General features: G+C 39.7%; 1 protein-coding gene and 1 pseudogene across 1 annotated transcript; both read right to left on the bottom strand.

The window, feature by feature from the left end:
• Positions 1 to 11467: 11467 nt before the first annotated feature.
• Positions 11468 to 14470, bottom strand: LOC141825281 (protein FAR1-RELATED SEQUENCE 5-like; annotated as a pseudogene).
• Positions 14471 to 16715: 2245 nt separating this feature from the next.
• Positions 16716 to 18077, bottom strand: LOC141823664 (protein JINGUBANG-like). Its single transcript, XM_074710938.1, has one exon. The coding sequence runs from the start codon at positions 18075 to 18077 to the stop codon at positions 16716 to 16718; it is 1362 nt and encodes a 453-aa protein (XP_074567039.1).
• Between the last annotated feature and the right edge of the window lie 1226 nt (positions 18078 to 19303).

Genomic DNA, 19303 nt, shown 5'->3' with positions numbered 1-19303 from the left:
TTAACTTAATAGCCGATGGGAAACTTCCATGTGATCGAACCTAATTGAGATTTATCATTTTTTTCATTTAATGGTTGATCCACCCCGTCGCCGTCATCTATATTCATCCCGACAACCATATCGTTTCTCTCTATCTTCTTCTCGAAAACTAACTCTCCGATCCTCTCGCTCCATCTCTCGTCAAAAATAGTAGAAGAAGACATGGAGGAGGAAGAAGACGCAGACACGCCGAAGAAGAAGAGAAGGAAGAGGACGGGGGAGAAGAAGAAGATGCTCCATGGAATACGCAGATCTTGATGGCGATCACTTCGCCTTCGGATACAATTGCGATTCCCCCAAGAGCATCTCCGCTGCCCCTCGCCCTCTCCTGGCGCTGTCCTCGTGCAATGGCGGCGACGAACACGACGACGACGGCGACGAGGTGTACATCGACGCGGTCGACTTCCAGTTCGACCTCCTTCTCACCGATCTAGAGGACGGCGGCGGCCGGCTCATCCCTGCCGACGAGATCTTCTTCCAGGGCCGCATCCGCCCGCTCTGCCCTTTCTTTGACGACGACGACGACGACGACGACGTCGAACGAGGAAGCGATTAATGGCAGTCCGGCCGTGGCGGACGAAGCTCTGCGCCAGGGCTTGGAGGGCGTTGCGCCGGAGAACTACTGCACTTGGCCTCCGCGGTCGGCGAAGCTGGTCCATGACCAGCACAAGAAATGGCCCTCCATGGGCTTCCTGCAGCGGTGGCAGCTCGGCGACTTGATCTTCAAGCGGCACCGGAACGGCCGGAAGGAGAAGCAGGAGCCAGCGCCGCCTGCAGCGGCTCCTCCTCATGATGAGGCGGTGAAGAAGGTGGGGAAGAAGAAGAAGAAGGCGGCGGTGGACAAGACGAAAGACAAGAAGAGGCTCGCCATGCATTAATTAAGATCGAGAGTTTAAATCTTATTAATTATTGAGTTTAAGGAATTCATTAAAGAAAGATGGATGATGATGATCCTAATGATGAGTTGAATTTTTAGAGCTTAGTTTTGTTTAACTTTGTTTATTTATTTACTTATCGAGATTATTCAAACTTGTTTATTAAAAATTTTATCGAGTTTTTTTATTATCCTTAAAACTAAGAGGAATTTCATATTAAAGGTTAAGAACCTCATTAACTCGATTTAAGGACTTTGTTACAAGATTACGACAAGAATAGACAATAAGAAAAATAAAGAGCACACATAGATTTACGTGGAAAATCCTTGACGGGAAAAAACCAAGGGCAGAGAAGAGAAAATTCACTATCAAAAGGTGGAATATAATGACGGCACATAATCTTTGTGTTTTTACAATAATCCTTGGAAACCATAGCAATAAGCTTTTATAATAAGGAACGATCCATATTGTTGGGTTGCAAGGATGCAAACATAGTCCCACATCTAAAACACATGAGAATTATAATAAAGAAAGATGGATGATGATGATCCTAATGAGTTGAATTTTTAGAGCTTAGTTTTGTTTAACTTTGTTTATTTATTTACTTATCGAGATTATTCAAACTTGTTTATTAAAAATCTTATTGAGTTTTTTTTATTATCCTTAAAACTACGAGGAATTTCATATTAAAGGTTAAGATTTTGTAGAGATCAAAGAGTCAATTTCGACCTCATTAACTCAATTTAAGAACTTCGGTTTTTTGATCTATCAACTCAGTCACCCTGATTTCAGAAGACACAGTTTCCTCGACTCTTCATTGGCTCGAGTTCGACTACCCTGACTCCAAAGAAAAAAAAAGTCTCCTCGATTTATTCTTTAACTCGATCATCCTCATTCTAAAGGATGCAAATTCCATAATTCTTTCATCGGCTCAGTTTTACCAAGTATGATTCAATCTTCTTATCATATCTGGTATTGTTACCTTCATTCGTCCTCCATTTTTATACTCATACCCCTTGTACATTAAAAAATTGAAGAGGGAGCCGCCACCATAGTCCCCTTAGCTCGGTCCCTATTTAAATTTTAAAATTTTTTAATATATATTACAAATAATTTAAGATTATAATAAAACAATAAATTACTATTTTTTATGTATCTAATTTTTTTAAATATATATATATATATATATATATATATATATATATATATATATATATAATTAGATTTATATAATTTAATAAATAAATTACTATATTTAATAATGTTCAAGCCTATTTATTTTATATTATTCTTTTATTATTGATAGGATATGAATTTATTTATCAACTTCTATCCATTTATAGTACTAAGAAGAAGAAGAAGTAGTCATAGTATCTAGGGCATCTCCTTGATGCATCACTTCTACATTGAGTTTCGATAAGCAAGCCTAGATCTCATTCATGGAATTGGGTAAATGGTTTGTTGGATTCTCCCTTGGGATCCAATCTACAGCCAAGAGCTCAAGGCTAGTCCAAGTCGCAAACTCGTGGCAAGTTGTGACCCCAAGCTCAAGGCCAATTTGCGGTCGTGATCGTCAAGGCAGTCTTTGCACGAGCTTATTCTAGTAACACACGAGCAATTAGACCTCGGGTTACCTACCTCCCGAGTATGACTTTGATGAACAGTGGCATAGTTAGGATTTTCAATTAAAGAGAGTGAATTCAAATAAAAAATTTTAAAAATTCTAAACTTTATATTATATTTCACAAGTATATATAATAATTTTTAAAAAGTATATTTCAAAATTATAATTAATGAACCCTTGTAAAATCGAATTATTCAATTCTAAATAAAATTTGAAAATACTTAAAAAATATAAATTGAAATTTGTTAAAAATTTAAAATTAGTGTAGATCGATTTTCACAATCCAAAAACTTAAATTTCAAATTTAAGTTCATTGCAAACGAATTTAAATTCTAAACTTTTGATCTTAGTCTTTGATTCTAGTTAAAATTAATAATAATCTATTAATCCTTGAGCTATTTTCTTCAACACCTATTTAAAAATACGACACAACTTAATTAATCAACCAAAGTTTAAAATTTTCAATCTAAAACATCTAAAAATTGAACCAACAATCGAAAAGTAAGTTGGGTTCCACTTTCACTCGTCGCACATCATAGCCTCCAAAATCATACTATAGGTACTAAAACTGAGTTTAAATTATCTCAAATCATGATTTTCGATGATAAGAACCCACGGTGATAGCAAAAAAAAGCATCTTGTAACTTCGACGAGAGAAAAGTACCGATGGACTAGCTCTAAGTCACAATATTTCCTCACAAAAATGGTACCAATAGATATCTCAGGTTGATGTCTTTCTAAATATATGATTAATTTTAATTTTTTGATGATAAATAATGATTAATCAACCGGTCAATGACTATGAGAGTTATATATATATATATATATATATATATATATATAATATTAATTTTTTTTCAAAAAAAAAATCTAATAGCCACCGAAGTGGAGCCCCCTCTAATAGCCACCCAATTGGAGTGGGTTTGATCCCGATTGGGGACCGTTGATTTAAACCCGTGTTGATCGAGCACGTTCATGTGATTTTACATGAAATTCCTTTCGGATTATTGTCAAGATTTTACTTTGACTTTGTATTACATTGACTATCTAATTCCCACAATGGCACGGCCCGTTGATTAATCTGACCGTTTACTATAACGAATTTTAATTAGTCAACGCCAACGCCAACTAACGGCGGTAAAAAATGTTACAATTTCTTGGAGCGAGGCCGGCCGCGGCCGCGAGGGAGGCTGGCCGCAGCTACAAGCGAGACCGGCCAGCCGCGGCCGCGAGGGAGGCTGGCCGCAGCTACAAGCGAGACCGGCCAGCCGCGGCCGCGAGGGAGGCTGGCCTCGCTTGCAGCTGCGGGCGGGCACGGCTGTGAGTGATAGAGCTCATGGCCTCCTAGCTAGCAGCCTGAATCCACCACTTAATACAATATTCCTCCTAATACTTTTATGAATTTTCTCTTAAAAAATTATATTATTTTTGAATTTTAAAATTATTATTCTTATTTTTAATAATAAATGGCTCAATGGGCCCGAGCAAGGGTCCGTGCTAGCCGCGAACCATAACTAATCCATTTCAAAAAAAATATTAAATGAAAATTTACTATTCATCTTGATGCATTTATTCTATTTTTGAAGTCAAAAAAATATTTATTAAATGAAAATTTTGAAAAACCTTGGCCAAAGCACACATGAGCCATACGAATAAATAGCCCTACTCCTTCCTCCCCTTTCCTATATAAACACCACCCCATCCTTCCTTATTCACCTAGCTAGCTAGCCATTATGTCGAACCTTATCGACATGTTATTGATCCGGGAGCTAGAGAAGCTACGCGAGAAGAAGGGCGAGGTGGTTCTCTCGGAGAAGGAGAGACCGGGGGCAAAGGCCGGCAAACAGAAGGAGCTCTCCCTCAATTGCTCGACCGGGCTAACTCGGGCTTCGGCTGCCAACGGTTCCTCCAAGGATCGGTCCGGTTCGATTTGGTTCTTGAACTTTGCAGTGTAAATACATGGGCATTGTATTGTATAATTAATAAGACAAGTGTATTAAAGATTTTATAGTGATTTTCTCCGAATTAATATTCTGGATATTAAACGATAAGATTTAACAATCTTTTGTGCTGCGAATGTTTGAATAAGTTTAGGTACGATAACAAGAGTTAAACAACGTTCTCATCACGTAGCTTATAGTCATATGTGCTTCATCTCTTTAATATCATTTTATAATTTCATGTTTATTTATTTATTTGTTTACTTTCTTAACCAGCGTTAAAAGCAATCTAGATAGTAATTTACCTCTTTATGATCGTGAGACCAATCGTGTGAAGTCGTTGGAATGACAGATTCCATCTTTTACTTCAATTAAAAGCAATCTAAATCACTCAATTAATTAAAACTTCTTTAAAATTCGTTTCCATAACTGACGTGGGTGCCAGCGTGCCAGCGGTTTCTCCCGTGGCTTATCCCGCTCTCCCAAAATCGCCGAAGCTTTATCCCGGCTTTCGATTCAAAATCCCTCCTAAAATCGCGCGGCCAACCTGCCGAAGCTCCGCTGCTCGTCGCCCTGTGCTCGTCGCCCTGTGCTCGTCGCCCTGTGCTCTTCGGTCCCTTCGTGCTCGTCGCGCCTGTGCTTTTCGCCGCCGCCTTGTGCTCGTCGCCCTGTGCTCGTCGGCCTGTGCTTTTCGCCCCTGTGCTCGTCGCGGCTGTGCTTTTCGGCGCCGCCCTGTGCTCGCCGCCCTGTGCTCGTCGGCCTGTGCTCTTCCCTCCTGTGCTCGTCGCGCCTGTGCTTTTTCGCCGCCTGTGGCTGCTCTTCGCCCCTGCTCTTCGCCGGCTGTGATCTTCGCCCCTGCTCGTCGCTGCCTGTGATCTTCGGCGCCTACGTCGCGGGGGAAAACGTTGCCGCCGCCCTAGTGTCACCTCCTGCTCGCCTTCGTCGCCGCAGCCAGACGAAGACCATCGCCAGTCACTGCCCTGTGCTGTTACCCTAAACCCACAAGCGCGAGTTAAGGTTTCCCTAAACCCTAACCGGTCAAAACCCCTTAATTTTATTAATAGGTGAATCTATGAAACTCTTTATTTTTCCTAAACCCTAACCCGTCAAACCCCTTTACTATCTTAAGTAGCTTAATTTGTTAGGTTGTAGGGTTTACTATTAAGTTATTCTATGAAACTCTTTATTGAAATCGTTGCTAATTGTGGTGTTTTGTGATTTAGAAATGACATAGCTAAATTTGTTAGGTTATAGGGTTTAGTATTCAATTATTCTATGAAACTCATTCAATTTATTGAATTAGTTGCTAATTGTGGTGTTTTGTGATTTAGAAATGACGAAGAGTAAAAAACTTACCCGTGCTACTGAAGGAGATGCTGGAACAAGCGGAAAAGATGGTTATACAAGGTGTTCACCATCAAAATTTATGTCCGTCATGGAAGAATTGGTTCCGAAACTGGGTGACCTACATTTAAAGAAGATTAAGGACAGTCCTCTAGCACCTTGGTTGAATATTCAGAAGCTTTCTATAAGCACATCTCGAGTTTATACAATGCTGAAAAGGTTTGAAGTAGAGACATGCAGCTTCTGTTTTGGAAGCAATATAATGGTGCCATTCACCTCTAGGGAGTTCTCACTAGTGATAGGTTTACCTAGCGTTGGGCAACCGGTAAACCTAGAGTTGAAATTGGCTTCCAACTTTGGTGAGCGACATTTCAAGGGGATGAAAGGTCTCAAGAGAAATGACATCATAGAGAAGTTATTTGCATTGGCAGAAAATGAAGTAGAAGTAGATGATTTTTTTAGGTTTTTTATTTTGTTACTTTTTAATTGTGTTATATTTCCTATTAGCAATTTTGGTACCCCTAGCTTTATCTTCCCATACCTGGACAATTTGGAGACTTTTTTTGGGTATGGTTGGGGAGATGCAGCATTTAGATTTTTGGTGGCTGAAATGGAAGACCATCTTGGCCACAACAAAGTGGGCAAAAAAGAGAAAACCTACATGGGAGGTTGCATAGTTGGACTCATGGTATTATTTTCAGCATATATATGTTATTTGTTGAGCGAGTAAATGCTAATCTTTGTATTTGTATAGGGTTGGGTTTATGAAAGAGTCCCTATGCTTGGTCAGCCCCGTGTTTTGCGTTGCTTTCCCCGATTATTCAAGTGGGGAGAGAGCAAAATTCCCATTAATCCAAAAGGTGCCGAGGCCATCATTTCATCTGTTAGGCCAAACAAGGTAGGTTGGTGAAATTTTTAATAACTTTATTGTATAATTTGGTTTAAATGTGTTATTGAACTAACAATTGATTTGTTTTTACCTTTAGATCATATCAATCATACCATTCGAGGATGAAAAAGTCCTTGTTGATGATATTCAGAAGTTTGGTCAGGTAACAATTTTTAATCCAAAATAATATATTTAGTAAGAGTTTATTATTGAAGTAATTAGCATGCTTAATTAACAAAGCTATTTCCAGGTTGAACCTCCTCGAGTGGGTGATTCAAAATTGTTGGATCACATTAAAAGACTCGAGGATGAGATTAAAATATTGAAAGGAAAAAAAATAGAGGTCGAAGAGGAAGCCCCACATATGGCTGAAGAAGGTGATACCGAGCAACATGTTGGTGTGGAGGCTGATTCTTCTGGTGATGATAAAGTGCCAACAAATACTGAAAAAGGAAAAGAGATAGTTGTATATAACCCAACATCATCTATTGTGAAGACTGTTCAAAAAAGAACAGATCGAATGAAAAAAAAGAAACATCCGGACTTTATTACACCCCCAAAGCGAAAGAGTAAACGCCATGTGACTGAAGTCGTGGATCAGGTATTTTAAGTAAATATTTAGTACAATACGTACCAACATTTGATATATTTGATGAGTGTTGTAGTGTTTACTATTTTGGATTGAATTTTGTATTTCTATATTCTGTTTTTTTATATAGGATGAAATGAGTATAGATATTGAAGATATTGCTAATAATGCTGTAGAGGAATCTCTAAAGGAGTTCCGAGGACGATTAGACTTTCCTGGCCACGATCAAATATCAATGGAAGATAAAAATGTTATTCAGAAGTACATCTGCGGCGATAAATTGGGGTAAAAATTTCTTATAATATTATAAATTTTCTGAAATCTTATTATGCTATTTGATGTTGTGTAAGTTGATACGTTTGATATTTTGGATGTGTAGGGGTGTTGTCTGGCAAGATGATGATGTAATATTGAATGGTCATCAGTTATTAGAGTGTTTGTTTGGCACGGAGCTACGCTCTGACCTCATTCATTCATATTTCAATTTGTTGAGCAATAAAGAAAAAAACTATGGACATGAAATATATTGCATGTCTCCCAATGTCCAGGTACATAATCCTAATAGTATATGATTTATATCGTCATCATAGTGATAGTTAATGATAAATTTTTAAATTTGTTTAGATTGAAGTGATTATGTTGCTCGAAAATCCCAACCAAAGGAGGATTACAGATAGCAATGTTTCAATATTTTTATCAAAGTTGAGGACTAGTACATTGGTTAAGCTGTCCCAGCTAAATAAAGAACTCCTACAACGTTGTAAATACATACTATTCCCTTTTCATTACAAAGCACATTGGTTCTTGCTTGTATATACTCCAAGGGAAAAATCTTTCACACTGAAAAATTCTATCAGTAGCCCCATCTACAAAGGTGCAGCGACGAAATTTGTAAGTTGGATAAAAATCTTAAATTACTTTGATGTTTTAAAAAGTTGTACACATATTTTATGATTGATTTGAAAATGATGTTCGTTTGAATTGAATGTGCAGGCAAAATTTTTGTCCAGATATCTTTGGAATGTCGACCAGTGTGATATTGGCAAAGGTGAAGTTATTGCTGTAAAAAGTCGACAACAAGACAACTCCGTAGATTGTGGTGTTTATATTTGTTTATGGGGTGAATGTTATGCCCGAGATAATCCAACTTTTTGGAGACAAGAATGGGACACATCAATCCCCGGGTATAGAGCTCGCATTGCTTCAGCAATTTTGTCTGACAAACAAGGATTGTTTAAATTAGTGAAATGACATTTCGTTACTATATTAGTGATTGTATTGTGTTTGACTTATTGTATTCTGTTTGTATGATAGTTGATCAGTTTTGGTGATGATGGAGATGTCAGTATTCTGTTTGTATGATAGTTGATAACTTTTGGTGATGATTGAGTTGTAATTAAATTTTACAATGCTATTATGAATGTATCAAACAATATTTTGGTTGAATGATAACGGTATGTTTGATGTATGAATTGGCTTATAATTATTTCACTACAGTAAAGTGTGGATTGCTGAAGTTAATTGTATAAAACTGTAAGTCTGAATTGTTGGGCTGAGTTATTGAATTCTGTTGAACTTGGTAAGCTTTAAAAAGTCTTTTACTCTTGTTGATATGTTGCTGAGGAAACTGATCTAAAATGCAGAAGTTAATTGCTATTATGCTAGAATCTACTACCTCTTGAATCAATGAGAGTTTCTCAATCCTATGTGATTCCAAACCTGCAAATCCAAGAATCTGATTGCTAAAACTACTAGTCGAGAAAATGATAATTCCTCTTGAATCAAAGAGGATTTGCTTCGGTGAGCTGGAATTTCCAGGTGTAGTTTTTTACGGGTGAGAACATGTATCAGTTGATAAAAATTGTGTTGATCAGTCGACTGGTAGGTTAATTATAGTCGACTGATACGCAGAATGTCTCTATTAGTCGACTGATAAACAAACCAGTCGAGTCGTTTTCTCAACTTAGTCGACTCTACTTAATTAGCAGTCGAGTGTCTTTGTTTGGGAAGCCCACAGAAAGATTTCGACTCGACTGATTTCCTAAATCAGTCGACTAGCAAGCAAACAGAAACTCAACGACTCGACTGATTTTCTAAATCAGTCGACTAGGCAGCGAACAGAAACTCAACGACTCGACTGATTTACTAAACCAGTCGACTAGGCAGCGAACAGAACCGAAAATGACTCGACTACTTATTCATTTTAGTCGACTGAAATTTGATAGTCCAGTGGAATGAAAAATGTCAGCTAAGTACCGAAAATGGTGCGTGAAGTACCGAAAATAGTGGGTTAAGTACCGGAAATGGGGTAATAAGTACCAATATTGGATAAAAAAGTACCGAAATGGGCTGTTTAACCAACTTGATGCGTTGAGTACCGAAATTGGTTTTTTAAGTACCGAAAATGGCCATAGAAGTACCGAAAATGGTAGGAGTAATACCGGAAATGGGGATTAAAGTACCTAAATTGGCTAAAAAAGTACCGAAATGCGCTGATTAACCAACTTGATGCGTTGAGTACCGAAATTGGGTTTTTAAGTACCGAAAATGGGCGTTAAAGTACCCAAAATGCTTAGATAAGTACCGGAAATGGGAATCAAAGTACCAAAATTGGCTGAAAAAGTACCGAAATGCGCTGATTAACCAACTTGATGCGAGAAGTACCGAAATGGGGATCAAAGTACCGAAAATGGCCGTTGAAGTACCGAAAATTGTAGGAGTAATACCGGAAATGGGGATCAAAGTACCTAAATTGGCTGGAAAAGTACCGAAATGGGGTGATTAACCAACTTGCGTTGAGTACCGGGTTTTTTAAGTACCGAAAATGGGCGTGGAAGTACCGAAAATGGTGGGAGGAAATCGCCGGAGGGAAAGGAATCGCCGAAGAGGAGGAAATCGCCGGAGAGAAAACCAAAACCCTAGTCGACTAGTATTAGGGTTCGCCCGCGACTCGGGTTTAAAAAACACGATAATTTGACATTAGTCGACTGAACACGATTATCGCAGTCGACTAAATATTAATAGTCGAAATGGCTGGCTAAATACCATAAAATGTCAGACAAATACCTAAAATAGCTAGGCAAGTACCGAAAATGGCTGGCTAAATACGTACAACGTCAGTGGACTAGTCTGTCAGATCGGTGGACTAATATTATCACAGTCGACTGGAATTTAACTCTAGTCGAGTCAATTTACATTCTGTTCGCTTCCAGTCGACTAATGTGGACATCCAGTCGAGTCGATTATCTTGTGTTTGTTTCTGAAATAACTTCAGTCGACTATTATGTAAGATTAGTCGACTAATCAGTGAAAACGACTCGACTTATCTTAATGTCAGTCGACTAAATAAGAGTACGAAAATGGCTAGCCAAGTACGAAAATGGCTGGCTAAATACCATAAAATGTCAGACAAATACCGAAAATGGCTAGGCAAGTACCGAAAATGGCTGGCTACGTACAACGTCAGTGGACTAATCCTAATCACACAGTCGACTGGAATTTAACTCTAGTCGAGTCAATTTACATTCTGTTCGCTTCCAGTCGACTAATGTGGACATCCAGTCGAGTCGATTATCTTGTGTTTGTTTCTGAAATAACTTCAGTCGACTATTATGTAAGATTAGTCGACTAATCAGTGAAAACGACTCGACTTATCTTAATGTCAGTCGACTAAATAAGAGTACCGAAAATGGCTAGCCAAGTACCGAAAATGGCTGGCTAAATACCATAAAATGTCAGACAAATACCGAAAATGGCTAGGCAAGTACCAAAAATGGCTGGCTATATACGTACAACGTCAGTGGACTAATCCTATCACAGTCGACTGGAATTTAACTCTAGTCGACTCAATATCAGTTCAGTCAAGTACAACTCTAATCTGAATCTGAAACACAACTACAATATCTGAATCCCAAACACAACAAGTCAATATCTGAATGCATTACAACTTGCAATATCTGAATCACAAACACAACTACAACTCTAATCTCCTACTTAAGTTATCAAGATTTACTCAAAATAGATGGAGATGGCAAAAACATAAATATCACAACAGTTCATGAGATGGCAAAAACATCAAATATCACAAAAGTTCATGGAGATGGCAAAAAGATCAAATATCACAACAGGTCATGAGATGGCATAACTGCTACACATATCAACACAAATTATATTTCATAACATAGAGTCCACAAGACCAGTTCGATATGAATATCCAATTCTTCAATGCAATACAAATGTTTAACATTCTGTCAATCATTACAACGGTTCAACAGTGTTAAAATACATTTCTCACTTCAAGCAAAGCAATAACAATTAGCTCTAACATCCACCACTCCAGATAAAGATGCAAAAAGGATGAATTGATCCTCAACAAACTTTGCAAAATCTGAATTCCAGCAACTTCAGAGAATATCCTATACATTAGATAAGAGAAAATATAACCTGAGTCATGTATTTAAATAAAAAATTTCTTCATAGGATACAAATTTCTGATATAACTTACTTGAATTTGATGGACAACTTCCTGCTCATCAAAGTAGCAACAAAAATATTTTCTTCTACATGTTGTTAGAACCTGCAACAAAAATATCAATTATTAACTTCAATTTCTAAATCAATTAACCACTATAATTATATAAAATTAAACTTTGTTAGTACCGGCCATAGATGGCAAATCTTCTTCGTATGTGTCATCATTGCTATTATGATAAGTTTCTACACTGGATCTGCCAATCAACACACATCATCGTTAAATGTACAATATTTAATAATAAATTTATCATATCAATGTAAAATTAATCAACACATACCCTTGTAAAAGTGGGCAGTTTCGCTTGTCATGTGACACACCTCGATGCCCACATCCATGACATAATCGGGACTTTGATGTTGACTGTTCTTTGGCTGATTTCAATCTTTTGCCGCATCCTTTTGTTCTAACTAAAGAAGGGTCAATAATAACAGGAGTTCCCTGTGTAGATTTATTCCTTTGACTACCATCATTGCCTTTTTTACTAATATTTATCGCTTGAATTTTTTTGTATATACAATCGAATTGTTCATCCAAGAAATTTGTCCCCTCATCAGTCAAGGATGCATCATCAATTAATAATGACGCTTTATAGGACAACTTCGAATGCCTTAACATCAAATATCTTTCTGGATCATCACTGCAATTTGGCGCCTCCAAATCATATATTACTCCAACCTTTGCATCTTGTGTCCACCGTTTAAGTATATATTTATCAGACAAATGAAACACTTGGTTGATACGGAAATAAGCTAACATATGCCTGCACGGAATACCATCAAACTCAAATTTCTTACAACTACAGGAAATGTAATCTTTCTGATTGTCATGCGTGAGAACCCTTGGTTTGGAAGAAGAATGACTTTCAAATTTCATCACATGGTAAACTGTACAATCAACTCCTATAGATAATTGTTTCACATAATAACCATGACTCTCACTCATTTCACTTTGAAACTCTAACCATTTTTTTCTTGTATACAACTTAACCATTTGAGTTTCCATGGGCCAGATTGTCTTAGTTCTGGGATGCTCGTTCATATCAATATGGTCGGCAATTAACTCATTGTGTCTTTGGTGTCTTAAGGCCCTATTGAAACGGGTGATAAAATCCATCAATGAGTTCTTATTTGATATATACCTCTTGAAAAATGCATTTGAGCTTTCAGATCTTTGACTACTTGACATTCCAGCACAAAAGACATGGTTAAAATATGCCGGCACCCACTTTTGTCGCAATTCGTACATCAAAGACAACCAATCATTTTTCTCCAAGTTAGCAGACTTGATTACCTCATGCCATGAATTCTCAAATTCATCCGGTGTTGTGGACTTTTTAATTACATTATTTATGTTTTGATAGTTGTCATGGAAAGTCAAAGGGCCTAATTTCTCTGGGAATTTACTCATTATGTGCCACAAACAATATCGATGCAGTGTCTGAGGTAAAACTTGTGCAATTGCCTTCGTCATAGCAGGATCCTGATCTGTTATAATAACTTTAGGTGCACCATTAGGCATGGCTTCAATAAACTTGTTAAGCAGCCAAACAAAAGACTCAGCTTTCTCATCACTTAAAAAACCGCAACCAAATACAGTTGTTTGATGATGATGATTTACTCCTACAAATGGTGCAAAAATCAATCCATATTTATTGGTGTTATATGTTGTATCAAATACAACAACATCACCAAATACACTATATGCCCTCCTTGATACATGATCTGCCCAAAAACACCTACTAAATTTGTTATCTGAATCAGTCTCATATTCATGAAAAAACCAGAATTCTTCTCCTTTTCAGATGCAAATAGCTCAATTAGTGTTTCAGCATCAATACCTTTTTCTTCTTCCCTTAGGTCTCTCTCATAGTTTCTAATATCTTTTTCTGTGCACCCTACTAGCTCAGGCCCTCCATACTCTATCTCCAATAACCGCATTTGTTGACAAGTTGGGACATTGGCCTCTGAAAATTGTTGAGTCAATGTTTTTTTTGCTGTTGAAACATGACGATGTGAGCGTAATAAATGCACCTTTGAAGGAGTTGAGAGTGGATGATTATGACTATCCACGAAAGTAGCAACAACCCAATTAGATCCAGTTTGTTTTTTTACAACTGAAATCATTGCCTTACATCCAGTTCTGACCTCACCACGTACTCTTTCTCTTGTATCATCTTTTCTCTGTTTATTCCGCTTATCATCAGTATGTCCTTGTTTAAAACATACAAATGTTTTCCAAATAATTTCATTTGTCATCTTATTTTTCTTGCTACTATTTATCCTTGCACTAAATCCAGCTTCTCGCGCATATTGGTTATAACATGAAAATGCCTCCTCTAGTGATGTAAATTCCATCCCAATTTTTGGCTTTCGATCATCTGTAACTTGGGGGATATATAGATGATCATTACCATCATTTGCTTCCATTGTTGGGGAATGACAAATTCAGATAAACTCAAACTCTGCATATTACCATATAGTAATAAAAATATTCTAAGTCAAATAGACCTAAACAAGATAAGAAAATAAAACAGTGAAAATATATTGGGAAATGAACATGAAAGATAATAATAAGTTAATAAATTATCCCACAAATTTTCCTTTCAAATTCATATTCATGGTATTAGTGTTGATCACACATTTGATACCACACTTGTATGACTGATAGGGATTAGCCTATCTCATAAGAATCACTAAAATGCCACTATAAAATCTCTCTTTCAAGAGATATTCTTAGAAATCTTCTCTTACCAATTAAGATGATTACTAAAAAGACTTTCCAAAACGACTTAAAAGGAGAGTTGAAGGTTTGCACAAAGGGTATACCAAAAATTATTGGAATCCCTTGGGAATTCATGATTCAAGCCAAGCTAACCTTTGCTCAAAGTCGTATCTCTTTAGTTAATAAAATCCGAAGGGTTTATCAATCTCAATGGGTACAGATCCATAATAGACATATAGAGGCTTGGTCCGATCAAGCAGGCAACAATTAGAAAGCTATAGCGCTTAGTCCGGGTAATTATATTGAAGCACAAAATTGGTTTAAGATCACAAGCTGTTTTGAATAAGACCACTCCCTTATTCAAATCATTAAAATTTGTTGTTGGATCCATCAATCAAATAATACAAATCATGTTCCCATACAATCATTTCGCGATAAAATTTATCATTGTTCCTATACAATTGGAACTCTAGTATAAATACGGACCAATTGCATATTCTTTCTAAATTCATTGTATGTATCTCATAAGAATCAAACGGTATAAAATACTACTAATAAAGCTATTAAAAGAAATATACGGTGGAATGATAGTGAAACATACAGGACCACTAGCCAAAACCACTGGGTAGCCTCGTGTCTTGACGAAGTTGAAGGATGCGGGGGCGGCGTCTTGACGAAGCCGAAGGATGCAGGGCGGCGTTTTGACGAAGCCGAAGGATGTGGGGGCACAGATCGGGCGAAGGTCGGGCGCCAGCGACGAATCGAGCGAAGGTTGGCCGCCGTCGACGGATCCAGAGAAGGTCGGCCAGCGGCACAGATCGGCCGAAGGAGGCGGCGTCTTCCCGCGGCGACGAAGGCGAAGGAGTCACAGATCGGCCGGCGGCAGATCACCTTTGATCGGGCGGAGTGAGGACTCGGGCGCGCGATTTTGGGAAAGGTTTTGGGGAAAGGCGGGATTTTATTTTCGCAGTCACGTAGCCAGCGCAGCGAAGCGAGAAAAGCGAAGCGAAGCGAGAAATAGCCGTCCACGTCAGCGTCGCGGATGCGTCGCGGAGGAGGAGGCGCGCAGCAGAGAATTTTCCTATATATATATAAATGGTGGAGTCATCTTGTGAACTAAAGGCACATTCTTGAGATTGAATACAATTATTATTATTATGTTTATAGAAATTTTATTCTCTTTTATTTTATAATATGAAAATATAACTATTATTGAGTGTTATTATGCTAGAAAGATAATTAAATTATTAATTAATTTAAATTTATAATATATAAAATATATTATATATAAAATTATATATACGATCATTTATGATGTTATATATAAAATTATATATATTTATATATATAATTAATCTATATATATTAAAATATTTTTATAATTATTAATCATGCAATTTTATTAACTTTTGATAACATCGTACGACGATTCAACGATCCGATATTTGATCTTAAATAGATTTTATGTAGTCCTCGGGGCAATGGTGCAACGGTAGGACATCCGGATTAATGTAACTCAGGGACCTGCGATTCGATCCCTAACTACGGCGTATTTACAGAAATTTTCTTCAAATGGGGAACGCAATCAAAGGATGCTGGACATCTGGATTGACTACCGTATGTGCTTCCCGATTTATCCTGGTGGTCGGTGGGAAACTTCTGTGGAACCGGACCGACCACCCCTAAGATGTGGCTACTGGGATTATCATTTTTTTTTAATAAATTTTATGTAGGATCATCATTCTACAAACTAGGATCTCAACAGCTAAAAAATTATATTGAGAATTCTAAAGAAATATTATTCGTATCGTATTGTTGTCCTATTGGTTTGTCGTTGAGTTGACCCACCCAATTCGCATATGTTGGATCAATATGATAAGAACAAAAGTTGCGTGTTGATATTAAAGTGGATAAGTTTTGCAAATATATTATATAAAAGGGGAAAAAAAGACATTACAGAGAGATTTGTAAAAACAAAATCCTAAAAAAAAAAAAAGATAGAATTTATGGTATTCTTTGGGTTGAAGCAGGCGTAAAGGAGGTCAAAATTGAACGTAGTTTGACCCAGAATCTAATGTTGCGGCGTTGACTTTCCTCAATAAGAAAGCGTTGACCCAAGGAGATTTACTGATTTATGGAGAAGACAAGATCTTTTGGATCTTAAGATGTCGTCATGTGGTGGGCCATGGCATCGTCCATGTCGGCCGGCAAGTTCGTCGGGCTCCTGAGCAGCGCCTCCGGCGGCTGCTCAGACACCCGCCACACCTTGACTGACTTGTCCAGGCTCCCGCTGTACACGATCCAACTTCCCTCGCCGGCGCTGCCTTCCTCCCGCTCTTCCTCAGCCACCATGGCGAGGCACTTCACCGGCCCCGTGTGGCCGCTCAGCACCGAGAGGCAGCTGTGCACGGCGCCGTCCCGCCGCCAGACGCAGATGTTTTTGTCGGCGGAGCCGCTGACGAGGAGGTTGCCAACTGCGACGAGGCAGAGCACCGCCATCTTGTGGCCGCGGAGCACCCCTCCGTGCGCCAGCTTGACTTCGCCTTCCCAGAAGTTGACGAGCCCGTCGGAGGAGCCGCAGTAGACGACGGGCGAGGCCGAGCTGACGGCGACGGCGGTGACGGCGCACTCCTGCTTCAGCAAGGTCTGTACCGGCGTGTGCTTGGTGGCCTTGGTCAGCAGCTCGCGGCGCCAGACCTTGACGGTGCCGTCGGCGGAGCCGGTGAAGACGAGGCCCCCGAAGGCGGCGACGATGGAGTTGACGGCGTCGTCGTGGGCGATGACGGACTCGAGGCAGCGCGAGTCGGCGATGCGCCAGACCTTGAAGGTCTTGTCCCAGGAGGCGGAGTAGAGGAGGCCGTGGTCCTCGTTGAGGCTGAGGCAGGAGATGGCGTCGGAGTGGCGGATCCACAGGGCGCTGCGGTGGCGGCGGACCTCGACGTAGTTGGACGGCTTGAGGGAGCTGCGGAGGACGTCCTTGAGGCGGGGGAGATTGCCGATGCGCTTGTGGACAGTGGGGTTCTTGGGGGAGACGCGCCACACGCGGATCTTGCCGTCCTGGTGGCCGGTGAAGATGCGGTCGGCGGCGACGACGATGGCCTTCACGAGGCCGCTGCTGGACTTGAAGCCGGCGAAGTCCTTCTGGTTCTTCCACACGCGGATGTTCTTGCTGTCTGATCCGGTATAGAGGACGTCGCCCACGGCGGCGAGGGAGTAGATGTGGCCTTCCTCGCGGACGAGGGAGGCGAGGAGGCCGGTGGCGGAGGCGGCAGACGCGGAGTCGCAGGGGAAGGGGGTGGAGGACTGGTGCCAGGGGGACATGACGAACGGGGAGTTCTCGCCGGACGTGGCCAAGGGGTAGTCGGAATAAAAACCGGAGCTGGCGGTGGTGGAGCTGGAGTGGCGCACGAAGCCGTCGACGTCGTCGGCAGAGGCGGCGGCGGAGTGGTGGTGCATCAGGGGATCGGAGTGCTGCACGGTGGCGTAGGGGAGGCTGTGGCTGCTGCTGCTGTCGTCGTCCATCATCGCGCGAGCGATCGATCAATGCAATATGGAGCTAGATGTCCCAAGGATTAAGGAAGGAGTTGGATTTGAAGAAGGAGGAGCAGCGCAGGGAGGGAGGAGAGCTGGTGGCGGATGCTTTTCCGGTGGCGGAGAACGCGCGCGGTCGCATGCTCACCGCATTTGCCTCCTTAATTCTCTTCTTCTCCTATTTTCTAATATTGCTATAATAAATAAATAAATATATATAATAATTAATATTTTTGCACTCTCGATATTAGTCTTAGATTGTTTATATTTGTTTTTTAAAATTTTGAACTTTGGGTGGTCATAGAGAAGTATTTTCGATGGTTGATTTCACATTGAAATTAGTTGCTCTACAGCTTTGCTTGAATCTATTGCTCTAGCAGCTTCACACAGTCACCTTCATATCTGTGAGGAGGTAAATCGAGAAGCTGCAGTTGGTCACTACGTGGAGAGCATTACCTAGACTTCGTCAAGATTCGACCTTTATCCATTACAGTAACCAACTCAATTATATCCCAAGGCCTCAAATTAGTTGCTCAAAGTTTACAAAAAAGAGTTACGATAACTATTGTTCTAGTCCAAGATCAAATTTGATGCAGTGTGGAAATCTCACGGCGGTGGTGCGGTGGTAGAAATACTTGCCTTATTTTCTTAATTGTTAATTTTCTCCTCACACTTAGATCGTTTCAACACATGCACATCGATCTATTAGATGAGACTATTTCTAGTTTAGAATTATTTGAATTTAATTTGTAATTGATCCGGTCCGAGATTAAGGATGAGGTGGAATCCACTATTACCCCACACGGTCGGTCCCACAACCATCTATGATAAGATAAATCGAGAAATTACAGTTGGTCACGACGAAAGAGAGTATTGCTCGACTTCGTCAAGATTCGAACTCTTGTCTTCTTCTGTAAGTCTGCCTCAGAGGCAAGATTAAGGATGAGGAAACCATCAATGAAGAGACTGATGATGGATTGAAGGCCTTCGAGGCAATACTCAATGGGCTGCAAGTGTACTAACTTTGAGGGATCTTTGCAGCACTCAAAGAGAGTTAAAATGGGGATAAAGATGGAGCTTGACATAGCCACTTCGACGCTTAAATCTGCTCCAAGTGATCGGAGAATGAAAGAGAAGGAAAAATAGTAAAGAAGACATGCAGGGAGTGGCTAGAGTTGTGAGAGCATACTTGCACTCGCAGGAGCGAACTTTCTTTT

The sequence above is a fragment of the Curcuma longa genome, chromosome 3, assembly GCF_044706935.1.
Source record: "Curcuma longa cultivar G26 ecotype Majalengka, Jawa Barat chromosome 3, ITB_CL_G26_1.1, whole genome shotgun sequence".
In the NCBI taxonomy this organism is placed as follows: Eukaryota; Viridiplantae; Streptophyta; class Magnoliopsida; order Zingiberales; family Zingiberaceae; genus Curcuma; species Curcuma longa.
The sequence above is the reverse complement of the archived record's forward strand: the minus strand, read 5'-3'. Positions and strand labels throughout refer to the sequence as shown.

Excerpts from the sequence above, each read along its gene's own strand:
- LOC141823664 (XM_074710938.1), bottom strand. The coding sequence starts at position 18,077 with ATGGACGACGACAGCAGCAGCAGCCACAGCCTCCCCTACGCCACCGTG.